The following is a 24,722-nucleotide window of genomic DNA, read 5'->3' as shown; positions in this document are numbered from 1 at the left end:
AGGATGGGGAAAGGGAGGAATCAGCAACTCCTGATCCCATCCATGTGCCCAACTCTGCAAGTGGCTCCGTTTCCACAAACCTGCCATGCCTCGATGGTCCTGACTCACAGCTCGGAAGCAGGGACAGACAGCATGGATAACTCACTCAAGATCACTCCAGGCAAAACTGGGAATTGGTCTTAGTTCATTCAGGCTGCTGTAACAAAACAGCACAGACAGGGTGGCTTATAAGCAACAGAAATGTGTTGCTCACAGTTCTGGAAGCTGGAAGTCCAAGATCAAGGCGCTGGCAGATCCCACGCCTGGTGAGGGTCTACTCTGTGGTTCCTGGGTCCTCACATGGTGGAAGGGAGGAGGGGGTTCTCTGGACCTAATCTTTCATAATGGCACCAATCCCATTCATGAGGGCTCCACCCTTCTGGCCTAATCACCCCCTAAAGGCCCCACTTTCTAATACCATTACTTTGCAGGGTATGGGTTCAACATACAAATCTTGGGGGGAATACAGGTAATCAGGCCATAGCAGAGTGAAAGCCAAATATCCCCAACTCTAATGTCTACACCTCCCCTGTAAAACCACATGCAGGATCTACTAGAGAGAACGTGTGTCAGACTGAGTGCACACTCCTGGGAACTGAGAGCTTATATGAAAATTCACATCATGGCCTTTTCACTGCACCCATTAACTCAAGACCCCTTGTCTCCAAACCCCAACTTTGACTAGTTAAAGAATCACACAGAAATCATTATAAAGTGCTTAGAACATCAGGGTTTTCACATGGTGACTAATACTTTTGTTTACTTATTTTTATTGATACATAATATTTGTACGTATTGATGGGGGTACATGTGCTATTTTGTTATATGCGCAGAATGTGTGATATCGAGTTGGGGTATTTAGGCTATCTATCCCCTCCAGTATTTATCATTTCTTTTCTTTTTTCTTTCTTTCTTTCTTTTTTATTTTTATTTATTTATTTATTTATTTATTTATTTATTTATTTATTTATTTTTTGACAAAGTCTCTCTCTGTCACCCAGGCTAGAATGCAGTGGCATGATCTCAGCTCACTGCAACCTCCACCTCCCAGGTTCAAGGGATTCTACTGCCTCAGCCTCCCGAGTAGCTGGGATTACAAGTGTCTACCACCACACCCGGCTGATTTTTTGTATTTTTAGTAGAGACAGGGTTTCATCATGTTGGCCAGACTGGTCTCGATCTCCTGACCTCAGGTGATCCACCCTCCTTGGCCTCCCAAAGTGCTGGGATTACAGGTGTGAGTCACCACACCCAGCCTGTATTAATCATTTCTATGTGCAAACACATTTATCAAACCACCTCCATCCTCTAACTTTGTTTTTTCTCAGACGTGAGATCCTATTTGTGGGACTGTAACAACAAGGAACTTTATTAGAGAACTAGAGAGGCACATGTGCCCTAGAGGAGGAGCAGATGTCCTCTGCAAGTTGTCCTCTATCAGGGGTCAGGTTGGAAGAAATCTGTCCTCCACCTGCCTTTGTAAATAAAGTTTTATTGGAACACAGCCACACCCATTCATCTGTGTCACATCTATGGCTGCTTTGTCACTACAACAGCAAAGTTGAGCAGTTGCAGTACAGAGTTTGTATGGCCCACAAAGCTGAAAATATTCATGATCTGGGCCTTTACAGAAAAAGTTTGCTGACCCCAGCTCTTACTCACTATGGGATTGCCTGTGCAGGAGCTGTGCCAGCTGTGTTCACATAATACATCCTGTTTTTATTCACCAAGCTCCCTTCCAACTACAAAATTCTGCCATTCTCTGATGTAGGAGATGTGACTCAAGGCCACACCGTGCACTTCTCCATGAAGCCACCTCCTGGACCAGTTGGGTTCTTGCTCTTTTTCCTTCTGAAGCAATCGTCTCTCTCCCACTAGGCCTCCTGAGTGCACTGCGCAGAGGTGCCGCCTCTGAGTGGAATGTGCCAGGCCCCAGAGCTGCCTCTGGGTCTGCAGGAGCACAGAGTGGGCAGAGGGCTCTCTCTGCTGTTTTCCATCAGGGCGTGTCCCATCTCAGTCTAACAGGGAGGTGCCCAGAAAACAGGTGGAGGTGAGGGCCACTCAGCCCAGGAGTCCTCTGAGCTGTTCCTTCTTGACCGACACACACAGCTCACTCCTTCACTTCCTTTACCATCCACTGCCAGACCCAAGCCGGCCTTCCAGAGAGCAGCTATGCCTTACCTCTACTGGGCCCCAGGGCCCCAGGCACACCCGGTTCCCAAGGACGCCCGGACCACCCACTCCTCAGGCCAGAGCTTTGAGCAACTGAAGCAGGAGTGCCTGCAGAGAGGCACCCTTTTTGAGGATGCAGACTTCCCGGCCAGCAGTTCCTCCCTGTTCTACAGCGAGAGGCCGCAGGTCCCCTTTGTGTGGAAACGACCAGGGGTGAGTGGGGCGAGCAGGGGAAAGAGCACAGATGACGCTGAGACTCAGAAGCTCGTGCAGGAAGTGGAAACAGGGGAGCTGGGAGGGGCCAGCTACGCTCAGTGCAACAGAGGTGCATCACCCCAGTCTACTGTGGAAAGCTTTGCAGTTTGGAGGCAGAAAATGATATACAGGCCTGGGATGCTCTGCAGTGGGGGCCTGAGGCATCTGGCTGTACCCTCTCCCCTGCCTCAAGCTCTCTGACTCCCACCGAGGCTGAGGACCTGGAGTCAGAGCAGGTCTTGTCAGCAGGTGATAGGCACGAATCAAAACCTTATCCACAAGGACAGACCCCCACCCTGTGTGTGTGGTAACCCTGAGATCACGTATGTATAGTGCTCTGTGGATTCTGGCCCAGAGCTGAGGGTGCTCAGTGTGGATGGATGTTTAGCTCAGCAAGGTCTCAGCAACTGTGTGACAGATGGAATACAAGGGAAGCAGGAATCTTCTCCCCAGAATCATGCATCCCCCATTCCCAGAGATCAGGGTGAACAGTGCCCCACCTCTGACAGTCCGGAGGTGTCATCTCAAGAGGTACCAGCTGGTCACTGGGTCCCAAGAGGTGCCAGTTTGTGCCTGGAACACCATGTCAATATTTGCAGTGCTGGATTATTCAGGGCTCTACCTCTGACCCGGCGCCAGCTGGGCTGGCTTCCATTCCCTCCGGGTGGGTACGGTCCTGGGAGTGGCTACCATGGGGTCAGGTTGCTTTTGGGCAAGGAGGGGCAGTACAAGGGATGCTGGTCCTACAGGTGAGATCCTGAGTGCCCGTCTTATCCTGCCAATTTGTCTCATGCATAGAGTCATATCACTTAGTTTCCCTGAGCCCCAGTCTCCTCACCTGTAAAATGGAAACAGTAATGACTAACGCAAGCCAATGTCTAGCACACAGAAGGTTTCCAGTACATTACAGCTATTGCCACATTATTACTATCACTGATGCTATTATTATAATTATGATGATGATTAGCTCTGAGTCTCATCTTACACACGAGTAGCAAAGGACTCACCATAACTACCTCCTCTCTATCTCCCAACATTAAAATAATATTGATGATTTAAGTTTTTTTTGTTTGAGACGGAGTCTCGCTCTGTCGCCCAGGCGGGAGTGCAGTGGCTGGATCTCAGCTCACTGCAAGCTCCACCTCCCGGGTTTACGCCATTCTCCTGCCTCAGCCTCACGAGTAGCTGGGACTACAGGCTCCCGCCACCTTGCCCGGCTAGTTTTTTGTATTTTTTAGTAGAGACGGGGTTTCACCATGTTAGCCAGGATGGTCTCGATCTCCTGACCTCGTGATCCACCCGTCTCGGCCTCCCAAAGTGCTGGGATTACAGGCTTGAGCCACCGCGCCCGGCTTAAGTTTTTTTTCTAATGCACATTCACAAAACCTCTGGGCTCTTCATGGGCAGGGCCAAATTAAACCTAAGCCGCTGTTTCCTAAGTGGTAAGAGTTTTATTGTTGTTTCCTGCGGTAGGCAGTGTGGGGTGCATGTGTGTGCATGCACTTGTGTGTGTAGGAATTTGACTATGTGTGTGCATGTGTGTGACTGTGTGCACACGTGCGTGGATATGTATATGCATATGTGGGGGGGGCGGCGGGGTGACTGCATGCATACGCACACTGGTGCCTTGATCTTCACCCGCCAGGTAATTGATCCCACAAGGTGCCATGTTCGTGGGGAAATCACAGTGAGCATTCAGTGGCCCTATCAGAGTTGGGGTGAAAGCTCCCAGGCACCTTCCTCACCACAACCCAAAGCCACGCTGTGATTGGTTTTGGTTCTCTGCATATGGCCAATTGCAGTGTGAGGTCAGGGCACTGGCAGATCACGTGGGGTTGCACTTTACAGACAGGATTAGTAGATCATGCTTTGCTAAGTAAGAAAAAGGACATTTCCAGAATAAAAAAGCAGAAGTTACAAGACATAAAACAGGGACCTCTGACCCTCTGCCCGTGACTGTTAGGTCTCCCTGGGCTTTTTCCGGCCTCGGCACATGAACAAATGGGCGCATGGGCAGCTGCCCAGACTGCAGGCTGTGGGTGCATTTTTACCTACGGGCAGAGATTTCCCTGCAGTTGATGTCAGGAGCCCTGAGAAATAGAGATCCAGAGAAACTGATTTTCTGGGCCCCCGGTGAGCAGAGTCCCTGACTGGAAGCAGCAGCTCTTTCTGTTGGATCCAGGGTGTTGTATAAATGTTCATGTTCTCTACAGGCGCTTGATATGAAAAGGTTGGAAGCACTTTTTCTCTTCCTTAAAATGGGGACAATAATGCAACTTATGGGGTCCTCATGAGGGTCAGCTGCGTTACCATGGGTAGAGCACTTAGCAAAGAGCGTGGTGTGTAAAGAATCAGTGCCAGTCCTTGTTATTTCTACTTCTGTCATTGCAACCTAACACCATTGCCTCCTGACTCTAGGAGGGTCCCTATCCTCGCAGTCTGTCTTGATGTCACCTAGTTTAAAGTATAATCTGTACTCTACAACTCACCTACTTTTTGTCAAAGTTAGAATTCTCCAAGATAAAAGCTGGGCACACAAACCAGCATGGAGGGCATCTTTGTCTCCCCCTTTAGAAGTCTCCCCTCCCGGGACCAGGGCCACCAAGGCCTGCCCAGCGACTCTAGAGTCCTAGATCTCCGCTCCAAGGGGCTGTCTTCCTTAGTGTTATCTCCTCTGGCATTGCCCCAAACGCTGGGCGAGGCCTTCATTCATAGGCCAGGGCCCTTGATACACATGAGCCCCTGCCAAGATGCACCCTGACCTGCCACCCAGCCCATGCCCCTGTACCAGCCCTCTGTCCCTTCCTCATCCCACTGTCTCCACCCAGGGCAGACCCTTTACTGATCTTAACCCAGGTCTACTATGTTGCTGTTGTTCCCATGGACTCATTTTCAGAATCTGTTCTGCCTTTTCCTTTGTCTGCAACTGAGATTGTCCCTTTGGTCTGGTCCTCATTCCCGCACCCCTATCTGTTTCTTAATTAGGGGAGTTAGGGGCTTTACGTCGTATCTTACAGATTTCTGTAAAATCAGGAGCAAAAGGGCTGAGGATGAGCATGGAGATTCTTTCTGCAGCATGGAGTCACAGGGGGTCGGGGGCAGCGGGCCTTAGGGAAATCACAAGCGTTGCCAGGTTCCCTGCAGACCTCTGTGGCTTGGGCATCGTTTGCAGTGGGGCTCAGCACTACGCGGTGCATATCTCAGCAGCCCGTGGGACCGTAGGGCTGAGGGCCCTCCTCCCCAGCACCACCTTCTTGTCAAACACAGCTGTGCTTGGGGAGGGTGGGCAGAGCACAAAGCCAAGGGGACATCGGAGGGCAGTGGACAGCCAGGCTTGCCCTCCAGGGAGCCCAGGGCAAGGAGTGCACTGAGGGGCTGACTCAGGGAACTGGCTGGGAGGGGCTGGGAGGCAGAGAGGTGATAGGCTCAATCTGGAGAGAAGGTGAGATCACCCCCAGGTCTCATGCAAGGAGCTGTGTACCTGAGTGTAAGCGGATGCACAGAAAGAAGAGGAGGGAGTATGGGGTGGGACCTCCCAGCCTGATGGGGAGCAGCCACCATGCAGTCCAGCCCTCCTTGTCTGTACCCATCTGTTTTTGGCCAGGCAATTCCTCCCCCAATTCTCAGTGTAAATCCAGGACACCTCCCTGAAAGGGGCCACACCCCTCTAGCCCGTGTGAACAACTCCCCGGCAGACCTGTGCACAGCGTGGGACATGACCACAGCCTCTCCTGCATGGTGGGCTTGCTGTTCCCTGTGCTGCTCCCCTGACCCCCAGGAGGGGTTGTCAGTTGTTCTGGGACAGCCCCAAAGGCCCCATGGCCTCCATAGTGCTGGGCACACGACAGGGATGAGCAGACAGCTATAAACGGCAGCATCTGGCATCTCCAGACCTTGCTAGAAATGTGACTTTTCTTCACTGGAAGGCCATGTGAAAGAAAGGATGAATGAAAAAGAAAGAGAGAAAGAAAGAGAAAAAGAGAGAAGGAGAGGAAGAGAGAGAGAGAGAAAGGGAAGGAAGGGAAGGGAGGAAGGGAGGGAGGGAGGAAGGAAGGAAGGAAGAAGGAAGGAGAAAAAAGAGAAAAAAGGAAGAAAGGAAAGGAAAGGAAAGAAGGAAGGAAGGAAGGAAAGAAAGAAAGAAAAAGAAGAAAGAAAGAAAGAAAGAAAGAAAGAAAGAAAGAAAGAAAGAAAGGAGGCTTTTCCCTTTGTAAATCGTTCAGTGTGCTTAATAGAGGAGTCTGTGTCTCAGCTGAGCCACGATGATGTACAAAGTAAACAGAACAGTCCCTGAAAGCAAACATTCCAGGGCGATTGGCCCTTAGTGCTCCAGGAAAACCACCTGGTGGTAGGGCAGTGGGGCGGGGGAGTGGCGAGGGAGGGGTCTGCGTGCCTCCCTCAGGGATTCAGGCATCTCCAGGCAGCAGTCTGGGTTCACTTCAGGTTTGTCAAGACCCCTGCAATTGAGACACCTATGATCATCCTATAACAGGACTGTAGCTTCAGGTAACCCCATTCTCATGGCCTCCCAAACAACATTTCACAGGAACAAATGTACATCCAGGATCGACATGCACATGCAGGACACTCATGGGTAGACAATGCTCCCCAGTGCACATGCAAGCAGCACACATGTGGAGCACGCACAGGCACAGACATGTACCACACCTGGGCACACACACCAAGGCAAGTCACAGGCACCTTGCACATGTGGGCATGTGGGCTGTTACATACACAACACTCCCAGGCCCACGGCCTAGCTGCCCCTTCCACACATGCGTCCGCAGAACCCCCTGCGACTGGCCCGGGTGCACACCAATTCCCAGAAACAGTGACCCACAGAGGAATCGGTCACACATGCAGTCAGCTCCCCAGTTTATACCCGATGACTAATTTGTGTTTACTTGGAGAGAGTTTCTGAGTTTTCTCCTTTTGTATTTTTCTCCTCGTTGGGTGCGATTTGGTTTAAAACAAAACAAAAAAAAACCTCTCCTGAACAAAACAACCAATTGCAAGACAGGAGCTGGAGGCGGCGGCAGCTGCAGGCACAGTTGGTGCGGTTGCCCGGGCCAGGCCTGCAGAAGGCTGGGGGAGGGGAGGGACAGGGAGGATGGGAAGGAGGCGGGCATCCGGGAACAGCCCTGCCCCAGGAGCCGGCACAGCTTGCTGGGTGGGGATCTGTGGCTTTTGGAGTCCATTTTATGTCCACTTGAGGAGTGAGTAGCAGTGGCAGTGGGGGCATTGCTTGCCAGGGCAATCCCCTGGCAGGGACTGGGCAATCAAGACAGGGAGGGCTTGGGGGACTCCTGGGGTTCCCTTCGGGCAGGCACATTCTTCAACAAGTCCAGAATGTCTAAGCTGGCGACAGAAGAGGATGCAGCCGTGAGAAGTTAATGGTCCACCCTGAGCCCCACTGCTGAGTGCGGCAGGCTATTGCTAGGACTCTACCAAGGCCTACTAACATGGTCCTGGTTTGCATTGTCCTTCTGGGCTCAGCTCGGAGCTACCTACAAACTCCTGCGCTAGCTGAGGTGGAGGAGGAAGAACAGCAGTGTACCTCCTACAGATGAGAGAGGTCTGCGCAGGCAAGCCAGGACCCCAGAACTGAGCGCTGCCCCCCACCTTCACTCGCTTTCCAGCCACCATGGAGATCAGAGTCATTTAATGAAAAGGCTCCAAGGCTACCTGGAGCTGGGGCTGGGAATGCAAAGATGTGTGAGACCTGGCAGAGGAGAGGCCAGCATTTGGGAGGTCCTTACTTCTGCCGGGCCTGGGGTTTTGGTGCATCTAAAAACACCCCGTGTTTTTCAGAAATTCTTCTGGCCAAGCTTTCTTGAATATTCTAGACACTAATGCTGCACATAGCTCTCCCTGGGCAGGCGCCCCTGGTGTCTGTCACTCCTCCAGGCTGTCACATCCTGGGAGATGCAGAGAGAGCACCAGCACTTGAAGCTTCTGCTCTTGGTCCTGATAATTCCCTTGACTTCAAAGAAATCTCTCTCCTGCCTGTGATTCTTTGGGACACAAGATGAGAGGAGAAGCAGGGTCCTGAGCAGCCTGAGGAAGACAATTCAAAGCAGAGGTCTCTGGGGGAAAGTGGAGCAGCTTGAGCTCCCCACGCGGCGTCTGCCCAGACACTGCTGGAACCTTCCACCTCCAGCCCAGGCCCCTCCTCAGTCCTAGTGCCTGGAAAAGTGGGGACAGGCGGGAAAAATCCTTCACTCCTCTGCAGGCCCCGGCCCAGTTAACTCACCACCCCTGCAGGGTGAGCCAGAACGTGCCTCGCTGTCACAGGATTGGCTGTTTCCTCTCCTGGGACCGGCCAGGCTTCCTCCCTCCTTCCCTTTGCTTAGGTCTCTGCTCCTCTGCTTCCCCTAGAGACGCCTCCCCTGCTGACTGCGGTAGCTAGCCTTGCCCCATCCTACCCCTTCCCTCTCCATCCTAGCTCTTTTCTCTCCTGGTTTATGGTTTGTCTCCTCCTCAGATGCAATTTGCAAAACTCTCCTGAACAAAACAGCCACTTCTGGGAGGTGGTGGCAGCTGCAGGCACAGTGGGCACCGTGGGTGAGGCCAGGACTGAGGCCGGCTGGGGGAGGGGCGGGGCAGGAGATGGGAAGGGGCGGGGCTTCCGCGAGCACCACCCACCGCGTCCAGGGCAGCTCCAAGAGGGCAGGGGCTTTCCCTCTCTCTTTGCTGTCAATCCAATGCCAGGAATGGAGCCCAGCAGCCCAAATGGTGGAAAAATATATGCATTTCGTAAGATTACTTTCTACCCTTTTTTGTTCATGAAATATCCCTCCATATTGTATATGTATATATTAATATGTATTAATGATTAGATTAATATACATAGTGTGTGTGCTTATGTGCAATATAGAATAATATATATATGTATATATAATCCACTTTGGTGAAGCCATATGAGAGATGCGTGGATATCTCTCTTTATATGGTATAGATACATATAATTTTACCTAAGAGCATATCTAAAAAAAAGAAACACTGGGCAGGGTGGTGTGTGTCTGTTACCTCAATACCTTGGGATGCCAAGGCAAGAGGATCGCTTGAGACCAGGAGTTTGAGACCAGTCTGGGCAACCTATCTCTACCAAAAAAAAAAAAATTATAAATTAACTGGGCGTGGTGACTCATGCCTGTAGTCCCAGTTACTTGGGAGGCTGAGGTGGGAGGATTGCTTGAGCCCAGAAGGTCAAGGCTGTAATGAGCTATGATCACGTTACTGCACTCCAGCCTGGGTGATAGAGCAAGACTCTGTCTCTAAACCTATATATATTTGGAATCCACTGGCGGGGAAGGATTAAATTAAAAACTGGAGAAGTTGGGTGGGTGGGGAGTGTGTTTAGTCCAAGGCCCCAGCCTGTGGCGCATGCATTACTCAGCTCGTTGAAGCCCACAGAGGTCACAGAGCTCACAGGTGGGGTAGCCCTGGACTCCTAGCCCAGTGCCTGAGTGATCACAGGAATCCTCAGCATGTGGCTGATGTCCCACTTTGTGGCCAGGTATGGCCTGAGTCTCTTGGGCCAGTGGTTGGTACTGAGTGCTGCTCAGTAGGCAGGACTGCCCAGGGGAGGAGATTGTCAAAGATGAGCCCAGGCTTGTCCAAAGCATAGAGAGGTGTCAGCCTTTTCCATTCCTGTGGCCCTCCACAGGGAAAAGAATCAAGCACGGCAAAAGCCCTCTGCCCCAAGAAAGCAGAGACCCTGAGCCGACCTTTCATGGTGGCTTGCAGCATGGCAGGTCTCAGTCTAATAACACTCTCATTCCTCCAGGAAATCGTGAAAAACCCGGAATTCATTCTTGGAGGAGCCACCAGGACTGATATCTGCCAGGGAGAGCTTGGTGAGTGTGAGTGGATGGAGCATGGCGAGAGGGAGGTTGGGTCGCTGGGACAGGTGAGCAACCACAGCATGGGGTCCCTGAGGACCCAAGAGGCATGGGGTTGGGGGAACAACACTGCTTTAGCCTCTGCTTCCTCGTTCCCTCTGAATGGAGTCCAGTGGCCTCAAGCCCCTGCAGCCCTGTTCCTCTAGAGTCAGATGTGCCTGTGATGTGGAGCTCACAGCCCCAGAGTTTACAGAGGAGAGTGACACCCAGCAGCATTGGTCGGGCTCTCCTACACCACCACAGTAGCTAACACCTGCACACATGAACTCAGTCACCTGCCAGGCACTCTCCCTAGCACACATGGCCTCATTCCATCTTCCCAACCCACCCTCCTAACGTCACAGATGAGAAAACAGAGGCTGAGGAAGGCTCAGTAACTTGTCCAAGGTCACAGAGGTGGCAGACAGGCAATCAGGATGTGAACCCAGACCTTCCAGCAGTAGAGCCCTTGCTGCTAACCATTATACACACTGCCTCTTGAGGAGCACACCCTGGGGAGCCGCTCCCCAGCAATCCAGTCTCCCTCCTCCTCCTGCACTCAGGTCCCTGAGTGCGCCTCTAGTCACTCAAATTGGGTCTTGCATTTTAGGATTTAATCCAAATGGGCTGGGTTTACCTTTAGTCTATCTATGAAAGAGCAAGAGAGAGAGAGAGAGACTTTATTTTAAAAAACACCAGCGAGGCCGGGCGCGGTGGCTCAAGCCTGTAATCCCAGCACTTTGGGAGGCCGAGATGGGGGTATCACGAGGTCAGGAGATCGAGACCATCCTGGCTAACATGGTGAAACCCCGTCTCTACTAAAAAAAAAATACAGAAAAACTAGCCGGGCGAGGTGGCGGGCGCCTGTAGTCCCAGCTACTCGGGAGGCTGAGGCAGCAGAATGGCGTAAACCCGGGAGGCGGAGCTTGCAGTGAGCTGTGATCCGGCCACTGCACTCCAGCCTGGGCGACAGAGCGAGACTCCGTCTCAAAAAAAAAAAAAAAAAAAAAAACACCAGCGAAATCAGCCGAGAGAGCAAACCACTGCGAGCTTGTGTGGATCCTGACTTACTTATAGCTGAGGTTGCCACTGTGGCCTATTGGTTAAGAAAGGCCATGCTGGAACACCCAGGCTGAGCAACTGAGCTACCCTAAACACAAGATCCAAAGTCACAAACCTAGACTGATAATAGTTAATTAGCTAGAAAGAGAAACAATTGAGAGAGAGAGAAGCAGATGGATAGATAGAAACATAGGTAAGAAATAGATGATAGGTAGAAAATGGATGCATAATTAGATAGATAAAAAGATTGATAGGTTGATTAATTGACTGATAGACCATACAGAATAGATAATAATAGATAGATGATAGTAAATAATGATAGGAAGGTAGGTGGGTAAATACATGGATGGATAGGTATAGATAGATGGTGGATGACAGACAGAACTACAGTTGACCCTTTAATAACTTGAGTTTGAACTGTGCAGGACCACTTCTAAGTGGATTTTTTTCAACCAAACACGGATAGAAAATATAATATTTCAGGCCGAGTGTGATGGCTAACACCTGTAATCTCAGCACTTTGGGAGGCCGAGGCAGGAGAATCGCTTGAGCCCAGCAGTTCAAAACTAGTCTGGGCAACATAGTGAGGCCTCATCTCTACTAAAAATTAAAACAGAAAAATTAGCCAGGCTTGGTGGTGCGTGACCATAGTCCCAGCTACTTGGGAGGCTGAGGTGGGAGGATTCCTTGAGCCTGGGAAGTTGAGGCTGCAGTGAGCTGAGATCGTGCCACCACACTCCAGCCTGGACAATAGAGTAAGACACTGTCTCAAACAAACAAAAAGGAAAAAAGGGAAGGACAGAAGGAAGGGAGAGGCAGGGAGGGAGGGAGGGAAGGAGGAAGGAAGGGAGGAAGGAAGGAAGGAAGGAAGGAAGGAAGGAAGGAAGGAAGGAAAGAAGGAAGGAAAGAAGGAAGGAAGGAAATATACTATTCCAGGGTTTGAAACCTGCATACACAGAGGGCTGACTTGATGGGCAGATTCCACAGGGCTTACTGTGGGACTTGAGTATGCACAGATTTTGGTATACACCGGGGTCCTGGAACCAATCCCCCATGTGTGCCATACTCTAGATACAATGTAGACTTTTCACAATGTTTATGTTCAGGTGGTCCATCTCCAGGAGATCCTCCCTGACGCTGCCTACCTCTCCCACCCCTGCTCTGCCTCCCTTCCCCTCGACCCCGTAGTCCTCCATGGCTATTAGTAGAAAATCATTCTACTGGCTCCTTGTTTTTCAAAGTTTTGGTTTGTCAGGTTGGCATAAACATATATTTGGAGTTACAACCTTATATTTTACCTTAGTGAATGGTTGAGTCCAAATATTATTTTGAAACACTTACTACACCCAAAGTACTGTCCATGGCAAATATACGTTATAAAGAATAAAAGAAAATGAACAGCCGTGATCTTTTGCCACCCACAATAAGAACTAGAACATCTGGACGGATACAGTGTTCACATCTGTAATCCCAGTGCTTTGGGAGGATGAGGTGGGAAGATCTCTTGAGCCCAGGAGTTTTAGACTAGCCTGGGCAACATAGCAAGACCACATATCTATTTAAAAAAAAAAAAACAAGAACTAGAACACACCTAGAATAGCATCAAGGCATGCTGTTATCTGCCGTGGGAGGCAGGGGGTAGCTGGGTGAGTGTGAGGGGATGGAGCATGGCGAGAGGGAGGTTGGGTTGCTGGATCAGGAGAGCAACTGCAGTATGGGGTCCCTGAGAACCTGAGAGGCACAGGGTTCTCCCCTGCAGTGAGCCAAGATGGTGCCACTTCACTCCAGCCTGCTCCTCCCATAGTGCCCTCTGCTCTGCACCACCCAGACGGCCGAGCAACACACTGACCCGCAGAGGGTACTTCTCCCAGGCACAGCTGGGGGGCCAGCCCCATCCATCTGCCCAGGCCCAAGAGAGAAAAAAGCAATCTTGTTTCGTTGTGGAGTTTTTGTCTTTCTTTTAAATTGCATAAATAACATTGGCTTCTCAATCTCCCCCTGAAAAGCTCAGGCTGAATTTCTGGCTGAATACACGTGAGGTGTTGAGTTCTCAGGCCAGGAAACACTCATTTTCCTCAACTGGGTGAAGCTGAAACTGGGTGGAGAACTGGGAAAGGTCAGCCCACAGCAGAGGTTACTCTGTTAGACTCCTGCTGGCCTGGCCACCCTGAAGCTGAAAGCAGACACCAAGTCTCTCCTTATCTTTGTATCTTCTGCATGGCACAAGGTCTGCCACCCTAGAGGCACTTGGTAAAGTTTGCTGAACAAATGATCCTGCAGGCTCCAGTCATGTCACTTCCTAGTGGCATCTCCCAAAGCTGACCTGAGGCTCCCAAAGACCAACAGATGCATTAGAAACCAATCCTTCTGTGCCCCAGCTAAGGCTGGGAGTGGCTTGTACTCTGCTGGTGACATCTCCCAGAAAGCCAGAACCAGGGCAATTCGGAAGTAGCTTTCCCGATGTTCGGCCCTGGCGAGTCTCTCTTGCCTGTGTAAACAGCCAGAAAGGGCCATATTGCAATGTCCTAAGCCCAATGGTACACGGTGCTTTCCAGAAATGTGAACTCAGAAACTGCCAAGCTGAGTGTGATGGGCTCTTAGGCTCCGATGACATTGGTGTTGTCTACTGAAAACAAATGAATCTGGATAAAGCTGATTTGGATCAATGGATCTTCCCAGATATCTGCTTACACAGGCAACATCTGAGACACTGTGAGGCACACACCAGACACAGCCCACGCTCAGTGTGGGCAAAGGAATGCATCCAGGAGTCTGTACAGCTCAGATAGCACAGATAAAATAGGGTTTGATGTTTGACTTCACTTTTTAGTTTTCCTCCAGATGTGTGTTAACATAAAGACACAGCTGGGAAGTTCAGCAGGTCAGTCAATAAATCTTGAAAATGCAAGGTAATTTAAAGCAAATGGAGCCACCACGGACATACTAGGATCTGTGTAATTAAGCTGAGTCTGGGTTGGGGCTGCAGAGGCCATTTCTAACCACCCTCCCAAGTACTGCCTAACTACTTGGGCTGCAGTTATGAAACGTCTGCTCGCCCAGCCCATGCTGACACTGATGTATGCAGCCTCAGTCCTCTGGAAAGGGAGTTGCTGGGATTCACAGAGCTGATGCATCATGCAGCCATATGTCTCAAACCCAAGTAAGCATATCCTATAACAGTGCCAAGAAGGCAACCGCTGTTTATGATAGACTGGGCAAGAGAAGAGCAGGCAGGGGAGGCAGAAGGGGAGGACAGAGGTATTTGTTGGTGTCCTGTCCATTTTTAAACAGGTAGAAAAGATGCGGCCACATCTGAAACTCCCCATGTCCTCTTCTGACACCGAGTTTTCCTATTTGCTGTGAAATAGCAATGAAAATTGTGATTTATGGCTTTCATTTTGCAGGAGACTGCTGGCTATTAGCCGCCGTTGCCTCCCTTACGCTTAATCAAAAAGCGCTGGCCAGAGTCATCCCCCAGGACCAAAGCTTTGGCCCTGGTTATGCCGGGATATTCCATTTCCAGGTAAGAGGGAGCTCTGGGCAAGTGGGTTCACGTCTCTGCGGTCCAGCATGATGCCAGGTGCATTTTCACACTGCCTAGTAACCCTGGAAAAAAATGTCATCAGATCTGCATGACATATGGTCCTAAACCATGCTAAAGCCACATTTTATCATGGAATAACAGCTACATGCCTCAGAAGAACATGAACGGCATTGCACGGCAAATCCTTATGGAACATACATGTAAAACCATAAGTGATGTTTTGGCAAATCTGGGGTGCATATGTTAAGAGTTTTATTATTTGGAATTTCTTGTGCTTTAAGCACAAATTGACTAAACTGATTATGCCTCCAGGAAACTGGTTGATGTCTCATAAACACAGAGATTCTCCTTACGGAAGAAATGTAAATTTGGACATCTTGAGGGATTTTAAAAAATAAAAACTGAGAAAAATACAGACAACATCTGCTGGAGTCCCGTGTGACCCGCAGACCCTCAACCGAGGTGCACATTGGGTGAGACTTGCCCCCGGAGGTGGTTTCCTGCTCCTTCACCTCCACTTTCTCTCTCTCCACTCTCTCCTCCACCCTTGTCCTTATATAGGGTTCGACCAGATACTGAAACTTGCCCCTTGTACTTACTTAGGTGGGTGACCTCAGGCAGTTTTCTTAGTGACGCTAAGCCTTTCTACACTCATCGGAAGGAAGGAGAGACTGACTGTTGCCCGCAGGCTTCCTGTAGAGCTGAATGGCATCACACACAGGAGCCGGCACAGAGCCAGGCACCAAGTAGGCATTCCTTGACCTTGCACCCCAGGCAGTGTCACCTTCTCCTGACTCACAGGCCACCACTCAGGGCCAGCCCGTTTCTTCTGTCCCTGAGGCCTGCATTCTGATAAACAGAGGTACTCTCAAGCCCTGTCACCAATGGCACAGAAGCATTTCAAAGGCGCAGACAGCGAGCCGACCACGTGTAGCTCAGGGAGCACGAAATTCCCAGGGGTCGGGCCTCCTGCGCCGGCGGGGGTGGGGGTGGGGGGAGGCGGACAGAGACACTTTGGGTCCCAGGGAAACTCTACCCCTGCTCTCTCACAGACCTGCCACCGCCTGGCTGTCTCCCCTCCCCTCCTGTGACTTCTGCTGAGACCACAGTCTTGGCTTGATGGCACCCCCATGAGCCGGTCTTTCTCCAGTCCTCTTGAGCACACCAGGGTGGCAGTGTTGGGGGTGGTTAAGCTCAGAAAATACAGCAGAACTATTACCTCTAAACCGGAACCACCACCATCTGATCTTGGGCTCCCCAGGGGACCAGTGTTCTTGTCCCTTAAATGTCACAGCTGGGAGGAGCCTTGGCAATACCCTGACCCCGTCCTTCCATTGACCCCCAAGGACATTGAGTCCCAGGGAGTGGAAGTGGTTGATCCAGGGTTACAAAACAATAAGTCGCCAAGCCAGACCCCTAACTCGGGGGTTTGGGATCCAGCATCCTTTTGTGCTGCCAGGGATCAGGTGGTGGGGAGGAATGAACCTGTTGGGGCCTGTCATACTCTGCCCGCTCCCCTCCTTGGCCTCCTAGGAAGCAGAGCACTGGAAATAAATCCACCTCCTTCACACTCCTCTTCCACCCCTCAGCCACAGTCCAGGTGTGTGGGTGCTAGGAAGTTAGCGGAGCTCTCGGGGCTGGCGGATACATCTCACTTAACTCACAGGCCTCCTGAGCCAGCCCCTCTGCAAGGAAAGCCAGCACTGAGGCTCCTCCCCACCCCTCCCGTGCTCAGGAAGCCCGGGGCCCAGGCCTGGACTTTAAACACCTAACCCAACTGTGCCTCAGTCCCACCCGAAGCTGTGGATAGCTCCAAGAGCGGGAAGCCCCGGAGGGGAGGTCCAGCTGGAGCAGGTGACAGGAATCTTCCTTAAAACACACACACACACGTACACACACACACACACACCCTCAGCCACACTGTGGCCAACTCTTCTGATTGGGATTGAATCACTGATGCAGCAAGATGCTCAGGATGACACAGCAAAGCTGTAAATAAATGGCTCCCAAAAGCATTGTGCCTACCCTCCTCTTTCGACCTCTATCTTCTTACTCTTAGAGGTTACCTTAGGATCGCTCTCAGACCGACTGAACCAGAAGGAATGGGGAGGAGGTGGGTCACTGCAGGATACACAGAGAAACTACACATAGTCCTTGACTCGTTCCAACCTTCCTTCCTGTTCCCAGCAGACCACACACAAGCTCACACACATGCATACATGTGCTCAAGCACACACGTGTGTAGAAGCACTTGCAAACACATGCGTGCATACATACACACATGCAAACATGCATGTGCTTGCATGCACACACTTGCATACATGTGAGCAAACACATGCTTGCACACATGCAATATATAAACCACAAAGAGACACATACCTGTCATGCCTGCCTGCATGCACGTGTATACACGTGTGCACACATATGCATTCACACACAGCCACGCTCTCCTCACGCCCCTCACCTGGCACACAGGAAATACTGAGTCCACCTGTCTCCTGTGTGAATGGCCAACAAATCAGTCTTAGGGGCTCCACTTATGGGTGAGGAGGAAGCAAGGTTAAGGCAAATTGGAGCTAGACCCTGAAACTGGATGGAAGAGAATAATGGAGAACTGGGCCGCAAAACAGCAAACTCAAACACAAACACCACAGTACATTCTCCCTCCCCCACAAAAACAACTTTCTTGTGAAGAAGAAAAACTAATTCAGAGCACCATAGAGTGTCTACTTGTGACTCCTGTTCTGCCTCCCCCTCGCCTGCGGCCTTGATGGGTTGACCCTGAGTCTTTGAGCCGATGTCAGTGGTTGGTGCTGGGTACAATGCTCAGCTTGTAACTTAGCGGACAAAGCCCAGATGCCCTACCGTGGAACCTGTGTATGATTTTCAAAGCTGTCTATGGGTAGCTTGGTCAGAGGGGAAAAAAGCAACAGGATCAACATTTACAAACAGGGCCTGGAGCTCCCATGTAGCTGACTCCCATCATTTCTGTCTTTTTCCTGGGCAACAGTTCTGGCAGCACAGTGAGTGGCTGGATGTGGTGATCGATGACCGCCTGCCCACCTTCAGGGACCGCTTGGTTTTCCTCCACTCTGCTGACCACAATGAGTTCTGGAGCGCCTTGCTGGAAAAAGCCTATGCCAAGTGAGTGACAGCTTCCTCAGCTCGGGCAGCCTCCTGACAGGAGTCTCTCCACTCTTTATGACCTTTGGGCATCTAAGGGCTGGGAAAAAAACAGGGCTCTGGGTTTGCAGGTGAGGCTCGGCAGGACCCAACCCTCTCAGGGCTCAAGAGGGGTTGGAGGTGGTTTTCCTGTCATGGCCTAGATCTTTGGGAACGGTGGCTACATTCATGACCCTTTGTCTCCCTGAGTCGTGAATCTGGCCTTTGAAAGAGCTGGGAAGGCAAGCAAAGGGGAATTCTGGCTGTGTTGACAGCGCTTAGTGCTTCAGACTTCTCTCGGACACTGGCATGGCTCAAACATCTGGGCTGTTACCCACATGGATATAGAGACATCAGTTGTCCATCCTACAGGATGCTCCCTTTTTATTTTTAAAAAATCGTGATAAAATGTATATGACATAAATGTTTTTATTGTCCATCCTACAGGATGCTTCTTTTTTATTTTTAAAAAATCGTGATAAAATGTATACGACATAAATTTTACCATTTTTAAATGTGCAGTTCAGTGGCGTTAAGTACATCCACGTTATTATGCAGCCATCACCACCATCTATCTCCAGAACTTTTTCATCTTGCAAAACTGAAATTTTGTGCCTATTAACCAATAACTTCCTATTCCTCTCTTCCCCCAGCCCCTGGCTACACCACTCTACTTTCTGTTTTTATGATTTGACTAGTCGAGAAACCTCATATAAGTGGAACCAAAACATTCATTTTATTCACCAGCCAAATGGCCTCAGTTTCCTCAGGCTGTCAATTTCCAGCCCACTAGCTTGTTAGTGAAAGGCCACAGCAGCCTAAATTCAATCCACAGATGATGGCAGAGCTCCTGGGAGCCACTTTCAGGTTCAGCCTGGATCTTCAAGCCATGAGAATCCTATCCCCAGAGACAGAAGTAAGGATGGTCTTGCTTCTACCTCCAAGTGGGGCATGAAAGTGGCAAAACTAGAGTGAAGGCATACTGTGGTTAAATTAATCCTGAATTCAGCAGGACAGAATTAAAGCCATCAAAGAAGAACCAAAAATGTCCACGCTTGCCCTCTGTCCCACCCAGGTCTGTGCAAACACCATCAGTGCCACTAGACAGGCCTAAGGGGACACAGGGCACTGTTTCTGAGTCCAGTGGGTGGAACCCAAGCCCAGCTCTGCCCTCTGGTGAGTGCCCTACACAACAGGATGCAAGCAAGGCAACAGAAACTGTGCATCATCTAGTTTCTAAACATAAAAAAGGTTGATTGGGGTCCTTTAAAAAGGCCAAAAATGGTTGGCAGAACAGTTCACCAAAAAAAAAAAAAAAGATGTATAGATGGTGTTATGGTTAGTTTTATGTGTCAACTTGATTGGGCTAAGGGATGCCCAAATAGCTGATGAAGCATTATTTCTGGGTGTTTCTGTGAGGATGTTTCCAGAGAAAATAGCTTTTGAATCTGTAGACTGAGTAAAGAAGATTGCTGCCACCAATGTGGATGAGCATTATTCAAATTGTTAAAGATCCAAATAAAAGAAAAAGACAAAAGAAGGGTGAATTCCCTCCCCCACTTCAGCTGGGACATCCATATTCCCCTGCCCTTGGACATTGGAGGTCCTGGTTCTCAAACCTTTGTACTCAAACTTGGACTTACATCATCAACCCCCTGATTTTCAGGCCTTCAGACTCAAACTGAATGATACTACCAGCTTTCCTGGTTCTCCAGTTTGTAAATGGCAGATTGTGAGATTTCTTGGCCTCCCTAACTATGAAAGCCAATTTCAAATGCATGAAATAACTTCACCTAAGGGGTTGGAAAGAAAGGTGCTGACCTAAGTAACTTTGGAAATTAGTGGAGTCTGTAAGATTAAAGGCAAAAGAAATTGTACGTGAGTGCTGTGCTCTAGTTGCTAAAGTGGTTTCTCGAAGGAGTACAAATGAAAAATTGATCTAATTATACACACAAACTGAGTTGAACAATCGAGTGAATGGAGGGTGGATGGCAGGAACCGAGTTTCTCACTGTTGGATTGAGAGGTTACAGATAGGCAAGGGGAGGAGGCCAGAATGATCCATGCAGATTAGAGTTGGAGATTCCAGAATGAACTTAGATTTAGCTTAATAGAGATGGTTACGTAGAGATACATGGATCTATACATGGGTTATCATACACATATATATTGATCTATACTTGGGTTATCATATACATATATGTTTCCTTGCTTCGTCAGTGAGAGGAGCTAGAAGCAATGACAATCCTGTAGCAACAAGCACACCTATGTCTCAAGTTTTGGTTTCTAGGATCATTCTTCAATCAAAGGAACTAGGGCTTCTTGGAGATAAGGCAGATTCTAGGACTAGGGCATACACACATACATACATATATATATATACACACACACACATACATACATGCATACATACGTAAAATGAGCCTAGATCATCTTATAGTGCCAGAAAGTGAGAATACATGCAAGACACACACACACACAAATAAGGCTATGCCAAAAGGACACAAGAGCATGCTGAAGGAGCTCCAAACAGCCAAAGCTAGAAGAATTCAACCAACAAAACAGACAAAGCAGTACTGGATTATGAACCCAAGTAGAGGCCGGGTGCCGCGGCTCACACCTGTAATCCCAGCACTTTGGGAGGCCGAGGTAGGTGGATCTCCTGAGGTCAGGAGTTCAAGACCAGCCTGGCCAACATGGCAAAACTCCGTTTCTACTAAAAATACACTAATTAGCCGGGTGTGGTGGTGGATACTTGTAATCCCAGCTACTCGGGAGGCTGAGGCAGCAAAACCACTTGAACCCAGGGGGTGGAGGTTGCAGTAAGCCAAGATCATGCCATTGCACTCCAGCCTGGGCAACAGAGCAAGACTCCATCTCAAAAACAAAACAAAACAAAAAAACACAAAATAAATCCAAGTAGAAAATAAATATCAATGGGTCCATACTACTTTGAGTAAATGATCGTATAAATAAATGTGGAAGAAGGAACAAATATCCTGTGTAGAATAATTCCAAAAAATTATGTTTATATTCCATCCTTGAGAGGTGGAGCATAACTCCCTAATTTTTTCATGCGGGCTGCACATAATGATTCCTTCCAAAGAGTTCAGTATGGAAAGAGGAGAGAAGGAGCAACTTTCCAGTGGACCAGTGGAGAAACCTGACTAACACCACCTTAGCCAGGTGATCAAGGCCAGCATCAGCCGTGGTAAGGCATGTGGACAGCAGGTACCCTTGATATGATGAGATGAGAGGGGAGCTTTACCTCTCCGGTCTTCCTTCCACTAACCAATAGCTCTACTCTTTTTTATTATTATTGTTAACTTTTTTTTAGAGACAGCATCTTGCTCTCTCACCCAGGCTAGAGTGCAGTGGCACCGTAATAGCTCACTGCAGCCTGGAACTCCTGGACTCAAGTGATTCTCTTGCCTCAGCCTCCGAAAATGCTGGGACTACAGGCACCAACCACCACACCCAGCTATTTTTTTTAATTTTTAAAAAGGTTTCATTTTTTATTTTTATGGATGAGTAATAGTGTACATACTGATGGTGCACATTTGATATTCTGATTACAAGCGCACAATGTGTGATGATCAAATCAGGGTAATTGAGACACTCATCACCTCAAGCATTTATCATTTCTTTAATAGCCCTAGTCTTACCACGAGAAAAAAAATTAGACAAATTCTAATACTGCAGTATGCCTGCCCAGGACTCCTCAAAACCGTCAAGGTCATCAAAAACAAGGACAGCCTTAGAAACTGTCACAGCCACGAAAAGCCTGAGGATACGTGAGGACTCAGTGCAATGTGGGGTCCTGAGTGGGATTCTGGAACAGAAAAAGGACATTAGGTAAAAACTAAGGGAGCCCAAATAAGCTGTTATATTAAGTCTGTTTTCACACTACTGATAAAAACATACCTGAGACTGGGCAATTTACAAAAGAAAGACATTCAATTGAATTCACAGTTCCACGTGGCTGGGAAGGATTCACAATCATGGCAGAAGGCAAGGAGGAGCAAGTCACATCTTACGTGGAAGGTGGCAGGAAAGAGGGCTTGGGCAGGGAAATTCCCGTTTTTAAAACCATCAGATCTGATGAGACTCATTCACTACCACAAGAACAGTTCAGGAAAGACCCACCTCCGTAATTCAATCACCTCCCACCAGATTCTAAAATTCTAAATCGAAAAGCTTATTTAACAATCAAGCAGAGCACTTACATGTAAAATGCCTATGAATAAAAGAGATGACTATGAAAGAAAATGGTTAGGAGTATGTGAGACCAGAGAAGAGAAAGGGCCTCTGTCTGTCCACATAGTCAGGCCCCGTTCCATGGGAGATTGCAGAGTGAGACACACGCATTTGAACCTCACAGCAGTCCTAGAAGGGAAAGCACAACTCTCCCCCATTTTGTATATAAGAAAACTAAGGCACCAAGTGACCTGGTCATTCAGATGGTAAGTTGTAGAACTAGGATTTGAACCTGCGGCCACTCAGGCACCAGGGCTGCTGCTCTATACCACCACACCACACTGCCTCCCTTGCAGGAAGCTCAGGATCTTTGGCTTCCTCAAAGCTCCAAGCAAACCCTGATGCTTGCTTCCCATTTTCCTTCCACACCACCCAGCCAGGACAAACCCTGGGAAATGCTTCTGGCTTAGTTAGAAAAGCTCTGACTGCAGGATGCCCCCGGTGGCCTCCCTAGGTCCCTGACTGTCTCCTCTCTCTCCTGCCACCCTTGCAGGCTAAATGGGAGCTATGAAGCTCTGAAGGGAGGCAGCGCCATCGAGGCCATGGAAGACTTCACCGGGGGTGTGGCAGAGACCTTCCAAATGAAAGAGGCCCCCGAGAACTTCTATGAGATTCTAGAGAAGGCTTTGAAGAGAGGCTCCCTGCTGGGCTGCTTCATTGATGTAAGTCTCTCAGGAGCTCCCATTCCAGGCAGTATGCTGGGGCTGCAGTCTGCACCAGGTACCCCAGCCACACCTAAGGAGGGGCATAACTCTTGGGGGGCAGTGTTTATTCCTGCTAATTAAAACACAAATTTTAACCAGGCATGGTGGTGTGTGTCTGGAGTCTGAGGCAGGAGGATCCCTTGAGCCCAGGAGTTTGAGGCTGCAGTGAACTATGATCGTGTCACTGCTCTCCAGCCTGGGTGACAGAGCAAGACCCTGTCTCTAATAAACAAATAACAAATAAAACACAAGTTTTTATTTAATGGTTGTCAAATGACAAAGGTAAGATGTACTTGCTGTATCAGATGGAACAATCTTGAGACCCATACAGGCGCATTTTTACCTCCCTCCCACCCGTTTCTCAGCTTCCACTGTTCTCCAGCTCCACCCTGGGACTGGGATCACCTGGCCTGTACCCTTCCCAGCTCTCTCTCTGCTCGTAAAGACAGGCACACACGTCCACACACAAACATCAAGGTCAGTTGGTTTGATTTTACTGAAATGGGATCTTTCTATCTAGTTTTCTGAAGTTTGTTTTTTTCATTGCATATACTATGAAAAAATAGCAGATAGAAGTCTAATGGTATTTTAACGCACACATTTATAATTTTATCTCATCTTTTTAAAATTTTTTTGTTGTTTTTTATGGACTGCTATGACACTGTTTTTTTTTTTTTTTTTTTTTTTTTTTTTTTTAATCAATTCTAGTTTTCTGTTTCCTCTTAGATTAGCCATGGGGTCTGTTTTTCGCTAATGAATTAGCCAGTTCCTCTGCACTTTCAGGTTTGTGATGCAGAGCTGTGTGTCCTATTGTTATATGCTTCTTTTCGTCTCTGGGATGTATGTGATTGTGTCTTCTCTCTCACACTATACTACATGAAGGTGACAAGTTGTTCTGTTTGGGGACACAATAGTGACCTGTTCATTGGAGTCCACACTGGGAACGAGCGCCTCCCCATCCTGGGAAGAGACTGGAACTTGCTGCATTGCACTGCTAAACATCCTAGGGGAGTCCCGTGCATAGCCCAGGCACATGGCCTGCACCTGGGGCAGCAGAAGGAACTGGAGGCTGTGACCAGGCCAGGCCTGTAGCCGGGTCTGATCCAGCAGGGGAGGCTTGACTTAGACGGTGGGTGTGACTCTGCTCTTGCCATGTTTTAGACAGGAAGTGCTGCGGAATCTGAGGCCCGGACACCGTTTGGTCTTATTAAGGGTCACGCCTACAGTGTAACGGGAATTGACCAGGTAGGTGACTTGAATTCCAGCCGCAGGGTGAGGGGAGACACATGATAATGCTAGTCCCTTAGGCATTTATTCAGTGTGTTGCAGTTTAAATGTCTGCCTTTCAGACATTTCAGGGACTATGTCACCTAAAGAGGCAGGCTGGAATTCAAAACGGCAAGCCAGGAAAGAGAGAAACTGTGTGATTCCACCGCAGCACAAAACTCGTTTAGCAGGTGGAAGCGCCTGGTCTTTGTTTATTTTTAATTTCCTTTCTTTCCCAATTCTCCATCAGTCCTGTGTTAGTCAGGATTCTTCAGAGAAATAGAATCACTAGGGAACCAAATATACGTACATACAATTGAACACACACACATATCTATCTATCTATCTATCTATCTATCTATCTATCTATCTATCTATCTAT

General features: G+C 49.1%; 1 protein-coding gene across 1 annotated transcript in view; it reads left to right on the top strand.

Annotated features, from left to right (window-relative positions):
* The first annotated feature begins 2,104 nt into the window (after positions 1–2,104).
* CAPN9 (calpain 9) overlaps positions 2,105–24,722 on the top strand; it is a 75,897-nt gene continuing 53,279 nt past the window's right edge. The window contains exons 1-6 of the mRNA XM_026455092.1: positions 2,105–2,424; positions 10,253–10,322; positions 14,813–14,931; positions 17,963–18,096; positions 22,864–23,032; positions 24,236–24,319. Coding sequence (XP_026310877.1) covers positions 2,212–2,424; positions 10,253–10,322; positions 14,813–14,931; positions 17,963–18,096; positions 22,864–23,032; positions 24,236–24,319 — 789 coding nt within the window. The 5' untranslated portion in view covers positions 2,105–2,211. The remainder of the gene's footprint in view (positions 2,425–10,252; positions 10,323–14,812; positions 14,932–17,962; positions 18,097–22,863; positions 23,033–24,235; positions 24,320–24,722) is intronic.

This window comes from Piliocolobus tephrosceles, chromosome 1 (genome assembly GCF_002776525.5).
Source record: "Piliocolobus tephrosceles isolate RC106 chromosome 1, ASM277652v3, whole genome shotgun sequence".
In the NCBI taxonomy this organism is placed as follows: Eukaryota; Metazoa; Chordata; class Mammalia; order Primates; family Cercopithecidae; genus Piliocolobus; species Piliocolobus tephrosceles.
The sequence above is the reverse complement of the archived record's forward strand: the minus strand, read 5'-3'. Positions and strand labels throughout refer to the sequence as shown.